Source organism: Cyprinodon tularosa, unplaced genomic scaffold (assembly GCF_016077235.1).
Source record: "Cyprinodon tularosa strain WSP-4 unplaced genomic scaffold, ASM1607723v1 ctg643, whole genome shotgun sequence".
Classification (NCBI taxonomy): domain Eukaryota; kingdom Metazoa; phylum Chordata; class Actinopteri; order Cyprinodontiformes; family Cyprinodontidae; genus Cyprinodon; species Cyprinodon tularosa.
Window position 1 is genome coordinate 472,353 of NW_024039389.1, and position 8,636 is coordinate 480,988.

General features: G+C 37.2%; 1 protein-coding gene across 1 annotated transcript in view; it reads left to right on the forward strand.

Annotated features, from left to right (window-relative positions):
- Positions 1–3,326, forward strand: part of si:dkey-34e4.1 (capon-like protein) — a 28,454-nt gene extending 25,128 nt beyond the window's left edge. The window contains exon 10 of the mRNA XM_038308670.1: positions 2,368–3,326. Within this exon, the coding sequence (XP_038164598.1) occupies positions 2,368–2,914 (547 nt within the window). The 3' untranslated portion in view covers positions 2,915–3,326. The remainder of the gene's footprint in view (positions 1–2,367) is intronic.
- The last annotated feature ends 5,310 nt before the right edge of the window (positions 3,327–8,636 follow it).

Below are 8,636 nucleotides of genomic sequence, written 5' to 3' on the forward strand. Positions count from 1 at the left end.
CCTAGAATCTTCTAAAACGATGGCATACGCCAAACTTTTTATTTATTTTTCAATTTTCTGCGTATATATAGCGAGTCCAGAACTTATATCCAACGGCAGCCTAACTTGTGCGTAACGCACCGCAATGTAATGCCCATGATACAATACCAGTCATTGTCCCGAGGGGGGCAACAATGCCCCCGGTGGTGCCCGGCCTGCATCAAAAGCACAAGAGAAAGATTCCACTAAACGGCATTATAATGCAGCTCTAAGTAAGAAACTTGTTCAGCAGTGGTCTGGAACACGTCAGATACATTATGCATTGGAGATCAGTTCTTAATAAGTTACGCATAAGTTATGCACATGTTACTCATAGGTTTTGGCTAAGCCAGACTCCACGGCTTATGTGTAACTTACAATTAACGTGTGTCAATGATCGTATAGCTTACCTGTAACTTAATGGTCCACGTATCAGCATACGCTGGCATGCTCAAAATTTCTCTATGTACTTGCCGTATGTCGTCATATGCCAGCATGTTTCAGTGTGCTCATAACTCATACAAATCATACCCATAACTTATCCAACAACTGCCAGCGTTTTGGCCAGATTTTTCGTACGTCAGGCACGAAGGCATATCGTCAAGGTGTGACAGGGGCTTTAGTGAGGTTAGGTAGAAACTGTTTTTATTTTAACAGAAAAGAAACAAAACTGGAGAACAAAATAAAGTTGAGTAATATAGCAAAAACCCATTAAAAATAGCTTTAATAAGCCATAAAAGCTGGAGTTTAAGCATTTTCTTTTCAATATTTATATACAAGAAAAACTGTCTCTTTGTTTGAAGCCTTGTATTGTTTCCTACACACTTATGGGCCAAAATGGCACTTTTCAGTCAGCAAATAAGTATAGTTCACCAACAACATTGCTGAAGGTATTGACCCACGTTACTACCAAGCAGCTTACTCTGAAGAATTAAACTGACAACATTACCGTCATTGTGTCCTAAAGCTACTGGTTGAAGCTTAGCTATTACTGTATCTACCTCAATTACCACTTTGCAAGCAAATGTTGGAGCTTCTCTATATAAAACTATTAGAGGTGTTTACTGTTGGGATATTTGCTCAAATTTGTTGATTGAATTTTTTTTTTGTTCTTTTGAGTTTTATTTGTGACAGAACAGACGTCTTCAGCAGTTCTTCAAGCTCTGCAGACCTTAGAAATAAGCTGTTTTTTTTTAATGTGATGTTTTTGAACAGTGTTGCTTTTAAAACTTGTAGGACAGTGACCTTTGAGGACTGGAGCTAGAAAACTTCTGGTTTATTTCAAACAGTAAGCATGTCTGTATAAATGATCCACCCCTGACTTTAAAGCAATGGAGAGTTAAATTGAATAGTTAGGAATCACTGTTCACTGCTACATCCATCTCATCTAAATGGCTGCTAAGTGTGTAAAGTTTGTAGAGACAAATTGCAGCAAAAGCTGGTGCTATATATAAAGGGATCATTTGGAGGGAACTGGCAACAAATGCAGGCCACACTTTTTAGTTTCATATTTGCAAAACATTTTGAAGACTGCAGATTTTTGTTCGTCCATTTTACAGTTGGTCGCTACTTTATGCTGTGCGAAAACGGCTGCGAAAACTTTTCCACGGAACGGTATTTAGGCTTCTCCTTCCTCTTCTTCTCGTCAGCTTAGGAAATACACTATAAATGCCTCTGAGGAGGATTTCCCTGGCTCTTCAAGTCTGTTATTACTGAAACGTTCCCATTATCGTCCTGTAGAAGCAGACAGCGAAGGCTTCTAGTCTTGTAACTTCATTACTCAGAAATGAACTCAACCAAAGACCGGATCTCTTAGGGGAACAAAGTTAGCCGCCTTACTAAACAGGAGGATTCTTAGAGGAAGCGGAGCCTCTTATCAGGAGTCATTTTTCCAAGAGGAGAACTATAATTGTGTGTGGATGCGAGCACTGGTGCTTGTCAAGGCCTTATTGTGGTGAAATCAGCGAGTGTTGTTTCTCCTCGCTTCTTTACCCACATCCCCCAGGCTTTGGCTCTTGTTCTTCCCCAGAGGCTTTCTATTTTCACAACAGTGAAGCTGTGGGCTGGAGATAAGTTCCTTGACAGCCTGAACAACGGAGAGCCAGAGAAAGTGTCAGAGTCTTGTGTAGCAACAGCTTATGTTCTATGCGGCCAGGTTAATGAGGTATAATGTGAGTAATGGAGAGTAAAAGGGGCTTGAGGCTTTTTAGCAGAGGAGCGATGCAAACTGGGAATTGGCTAAATAAGGAAGCTAAATCTAGGCTTAAATTGTAATTTTTTATGATAACCAGTGAAGGTATATTTTTTTATCTTATTAACAGGAGTGTTTCTTTCTTCTTTTGCTTGTAGGTACAAGCAGATTATACCTAAACTTGATCCTCCTCCACCCTCTGCACACCGTAAGAGATCCAGTAGGACATTCTCTCCTGGGTCAGAGATGGCAGCTGTGCCCACCACTGCAGCCCCGAGCAACAGCAGCAGCTTCTCCTTTCCAGACATCACCCCCAGCTCCCTGTCGCCTGCTGATTTCCACTCCCTCAGCAACGGTGACAGCAGCTCCTCCTCGTCTTCGGCGAGCGAGGACTCGGGCGTCCGCTCAGAGACCAAGTCCCTCTTGTCTCCCCTTCGCGATGACTGTGACCTATTCGCCGACCGCGGGACGTTTCTGACAGCGTCCAGTGGCTGTGGAAGTCCCCTGGAGGAGCAGGGGGAAGCAGTTGCCTCGTCCTCTGAGTCGTCGACAGAAACAAACACCATGGCCTCGCGCTCTGACAGCTACGATCAGCCGCTGTGCATCTCCTCTCCCATGAATGACACCTGCCTTCACATCAGCTTTTCTGAGGATGAGCTCCCTGAGAGCAGTCAGGAGGACACCAGTATGGCCCAGCGGAGTTAGGACGACTTTATCCGGTTCTTTAATCAACATATAAGATGCAGGGCTTGCTTTCAGACACTACTATGTGTGCACTGGGTGTCCATTTCAGGTCCTTAAGTCTTTTATTTCACCTGTAACACAGCCTATGTGTTGATAAAATGCCTGTTGTTGTATCAGTAATTAGCCAATGAATAGATTTAGTATTTTTGTATTAGAGTGCTGATCTAATTTACTTTTTAGGGGCCTAGAATGTTAAGCAGAGTACATGTAGCAATATGTTGCACTGTTCAAGTCGTACTGAATTCACTGTATAAATTTAAAACTAACAAATGAAACACATTTATTTTTGCTAGCTGTAAACATCAAGCTGTTATTTTGTATGATGGTTCACTTCGGTGCAAACAACTGCGGAAGAATAATGTTTTTAAAAGTTCACAAAGAAATAAGAGACAAGAGCATAGAGATGGAAGAGATGTTGGGGAAAGCTTCAGCTCCTGAAAAAGCACCTGATGGGATGATGGATGGGAAGAAAGGTACAAGGAAGTCAGTGAAATTGAAGAGGAGAGATAGAAGTCAGTTATTTGTTCTTGAGAAATGGGTTAATTAGGTTTGCATTTTTTATTTTCTGTCAGAAGTAAGTGGGATTTGTGAATGTCGAGTCTAGGCAAGGGCTGGTACGAAACTCCCGTTAGCCTTACGAAGTATCTATACCATATGTAGCAATACGTCTTTAAAAAAACTCTAAATTTTACTTTTTTGTTGACACTAAAAGCAATAATATCATAAACAATGTGTTTCATTAACTCTTTTAAAGAATCTAAAAAACCTGCAAAATTGACATTGTATTTTGCAGGCTAACAAACCCAAAATGACTCCCCATTCCTGAGGGGCGGAGCTGTTCTTCTCGTTCAATTTGCATGTTTTCTAAGGCAAAAAAAGTTTCTGGGCTACTATATTAAGCTTTGAACTAATTCTGACATTCTAAATTGAAAAAGCTTCCTGGATGGGAAGCAAAACGTCTTCAAACTTGGAAACCAAGTCCAGTGGATTTTTTATAACTTTTTACAAGACATTGCTAAGGGTAAGCTAATCACTGTATCACCATATGAACAGCCCTACCCCCCTCAGAGCTTCCTTATAGATCTCAGTACCTGCAGGAGCTGCTGTTCAGCCAACCTGAGGGACCAAGGAGGTGAATGTTGAGGAACAAATTCCAAGTTCTAAGGAGGGGAAAGGATGTACTGCATCCTTTTGATGTAATAAAAACATGAATTACTCTTTAAAAGAGGTTTCTGGACAGAAAAAATGCTACTTTTGCTGCCATCATAAGAGACAATGGTGTTCCAGTGTGACTATCAAATGTAAAATCAAATGTTGGAACAGCTTCCTTTAATATTTAAACAAGAAGAGTCAAACAGTGTATAGAGCTGAAAACTTCATATCTCAAGTTAATTTAAATAGCTTATAATTTTCACCTGTTGCAAAATTAGCTAAACTTCAAGGTCCATTCAAAGCTATATTAAATATAGTTGAGTACGGAAACATTGCACTTCTATAAAACCAGGATATAATTTCTTCCCGTATCGATCAAGATTCATGACTCTTAATCATTCTTATTTGGATTTCAGTCTAATTGATATTTTATTTTGTTGTTTTTATTCTCACTGCAAAAAAAAATGAAATCAAAGTATGTTTTTTTTTTAAATAAGAAAATTTTTCTTGAATTAAGCAGGTAAGAGAGACAGTTTGCCAATGGGATTAGACACTTTACATTTAAAATAAGAGAAAAAAAGCTCTTATTTCAAGTGCATAATATGGAATCATATTATAGCATTGCTTGATAAGAAGGATTACTGGTGGAGTGTTAGCTGCCTCAGCATGAATGTCCACGTTTCTCAGAAAAAAACGCGTTTGGTTTTGTGTTGTGTTCTTTGAGCCAGGTTAAAAATACAGTGTTTGTTGTTGTGTTGAGCCGTACTTTGGTATGGAGAAAAAAAAACTGAATATGGGCAAATTCCTGTTTACTATGAAAATATAATTCCTTTTATTGTAGCAGTAGAATGAGTTTGAGATTTGTTAAAAAAAAAAAAAAAAAGAAAAAAAAATCTAAGAATTAGTGGATTAAATAAACTGGGAAAAAGAAATAACCAAACAAAACCTTTTTTTTTACAAAGCTCTAATTACCTGTCTTAATAAACCCGTCTTAAATAACCCGATTTAATTAAGCTGTAAAATTAGTTAAAAATAAATAAAATCTCTTCAGGTTTTATCGTTATGTTTTGAGGTCAGGGGATTTCAAATGAGAAAGAATTGAAAATATATATAATTATCAGATCTTTGCTGCTTTACTGTATTTTTATGATAGAAGTTAAAGCATGCTTTTTTTCACTGAGTTGATGCAGGGGGAAGAGGCAGAGACAGGAGGTAAACGAGCTGAGGTGTGAAGGAGGTAATGGCTGCAGATGTAAAATGCTGTTGAATTCATTTTACTCCAGAAATTGAGGCTTTTCCCAATGTCACTTTCAGCAAGGAGTTTTATATCACTAACATGGCCTGAAAACAAAACAATAAAGAGATGTAGCTGAAAACTATGGCGCTTTACTCTTTTTTTCATGCATTCATTCTCAGGGAACTTTAAGGTTGGGCTGGACTTTACATTACCCTGCTAGCAGGATGACAGGTTAATATTTTGTGCAAGACGCCTACGTTCACTGTGCTGCTGAAATTACCTGTCTGTGCGCATACTTCATTCTGCAAGTCAGCTTTGTTGACAGTCCTCTTTATAATTTCCTGTAACCTCAGCGCATTGCATACACGAATGGAGCTGAAAGCATCAAAGCGTTTGCATGTAGTAAAGTTTCACAAAAAGCAGCTGAAGTAACAAAATAAAAAATGCTGTTTACCTTTAATCTCTGAAGGGAAATCTTTGTTTCAGTTTTTCTGACAGAATGTGTGCAAGATCTTGTTTTATTATTTCCAAGCCATTAAAAATTCAGACAGAGGCTTTTCTCATGGTTATTTCCAGACCCATTTGGACTATAGAACCTTTTCCAGAAGTGCTTTTTTTGGAAGCTGAGCTGTTCCCCCTGCCTTCTAATAGCCTGACAACATGCATTTGCAGCACATTCTTGCATGCATTAATATGAAACTGAATGGCCTTGTGCCCTCGGGGCGTCAGTGTGATGCACTCATTTGAAATGAGGCACATAGGAAATCCCTTAATCGAAAGGTTTAAAAGCTGTAATTTCTCCCTTATGAACTAGAAGCAGTAGAAAAATAAATACCAACTCTAAGATGACAAAAAATGGTGAATGTTAAAAACAAAAAACATGGATCAATGCTGACATTTTCCTCTCTTCATTACACAATTTGTAAATTAAGTATCTAACTTTTTGCTTTATTATTGACACTTAAATGTCTCATATCATCCAACAAACGACAGACCAAAAAAACAAAATAAATCTAAAAGACAACTTAATTTTGTAAGGTTAAAGAACATAGCCAGACAAAAGCAGCAAGAGCCTTCCAGTGGAGAGCAAGGTAAGATTGTTTTTTTAGTATAATTATGTAACATAACAATTCCAAGTGCCTGACATGTAAAATAATACATTAATAAATACACCCATTTTCTCTTTTGTTGTAATTTATGAAATTGAGCGACAGTAGAAGGTTTTCGAACATGATGTTTTTCCAAAAACTTTTGTTTATTATTTTATTGAATGCTTCATTTATTTATTGACAGCAATTCAAAGGTTGACCTGCTGTTGTTCTGAAATTAGGATTTCAGTCTAATAGGTCATTAATATTTTATTTTGCAGTTTTTTTTCTCACTGCAAAAAAAATGAAATCAAAGTAAGTCATTTTTTTTAATAAGTACATTTTTTCTTGAATTAAGCAGGTAAGAGAGACGCTTTGCCAATAGGATTAGACAATCTACATTTAAAATAAAATAAAAAAAAACTTATTATTTTAAGTGCATAATATGGAATCATATAAGATTGTTTTTTTAGTATAATTATGTAACATAATAATTCATACAGTACTAAATACTGTACACATGTGTTTTCTCTTTTGTTGTAATTTATGAAATTGAGCAACAGTAGAAGGTTTTCGAGCATGATGTTTTTCCAAAAACTTTTGTTTATTATTTTATTGAATGCTTCATTTATTTATTGACAGCAATTCAGAGGTTGACCTGCTGTTGTTCTTCAGAATGAGTTAAAAAATGTATTAAGGTGTTTTCTAATAATACTTTGGCCACCATTGGCCAAAGTACAGAACGGCCTCCTGCTCATTCTCATAGGACATACTCATACTCAACAAGGTTGTTTTTTGTTTGTTTTTTTCAAGGGCAACTCCTTAAGTGAAGTTGCCATTGATGATTGCCATTGGTAATTTTGTGGATACTTCTGAGTATCCACAAAATCCATCTTGAATATAACACATTTACTGAGGCGTCAGTCTGCTCATCAAACTATGTTTTAGGCATAAAGGCTCAAATACATATGCCGTTTTAAAGATATATTTCTGTAAAACTTGCATAACGTCTCTTTAAAAAAAAACGAAAGCCAGACTCTTTCCTTCAGGATTTAACCACTTTCTTTTTAGTCGGCAGAATGTTTTGTTTTATTTTAAAAATCAAGATGTTACTGTTACATATAAGATTGGTCAAATTGTATTAACTTTCTATATATATATATACATATATATATATATATAGCACCAATTCATAACATGTTATCTCAAGGCAGAGACATTTCTGTCAGATCATAGTCTGATTGGTTCTATCTAAAGAAAATCCGCTGTTTGCATTGAATCATTGTTTTGACCGCAGTCCCTCACACCAAGCATGCATGCAGCAACAGTGGAGAGAAAAAGTCCCTTTTAACAGAAAGGAAGCTCCAGCAAAATCAGGCTGGAGGTTCATGGACAAAGACTTCCAAACGAACAGAAAAACTTTCTATTTCAGAAGGGATGAAAGATAGCACATACAGTTTGTCACAGTAAAAGCTGATCCCATAGCTATGTTTACCAGAGAAACAGTACTATGCCCTCAAAAATAGGCACAACTCTGTCATCTATAATCTAAGGTATTCTTGGCAGCAGCGCTTTTAATATTTATCTCCAAGATAATGTCACAATCAAACAGGAACTTACCAGATGAAGCTACCATGAAAAAAACATAAAGAGCAAAAAGGGCCATTGTATTCAACGCAAAGCTGTGTGTTTGTCCAAACAGCTATCCCATGGAAGCATTTTTTTTCCTTCCCATTATTGTGAACACTAACCTTTGGTCAGTAATGTGAGGCCTGTGTGGCTCTGTTTTTTTTTTTTTTTTGAGATCTCCTGGACGGGTTGTTGATGTACATCTAGGGAGCGTCCTCACTGTTCCATGTTTTCTTCATTTTTGGATATTAGCTCTCACTGTGGTTCTCTATAGTGCCATAGCCTCAAGACTCTCCAGACAGATTACTGAGAATAATTTTTTTCTCTCTTCTACTTTTCTTTAGGTGATGTAAATCACACCTAATACATCATTTGACAAGATTTACATACATTGTTCTTTATGATAAACTCAATCATTGAAGACAATGTTTTATATTTGCTCATGTTATCTGTATTTGAAGCAAATTTAGAAGAATATGCATTGTGGCGTAGTTTGTAGCACTATTTCCTTGTAGCAAGAAGGTCCTGGGTTTGATTCCTTGCCTAGGATCTTTCTGGGTGGAGTGTGCATGTTCTC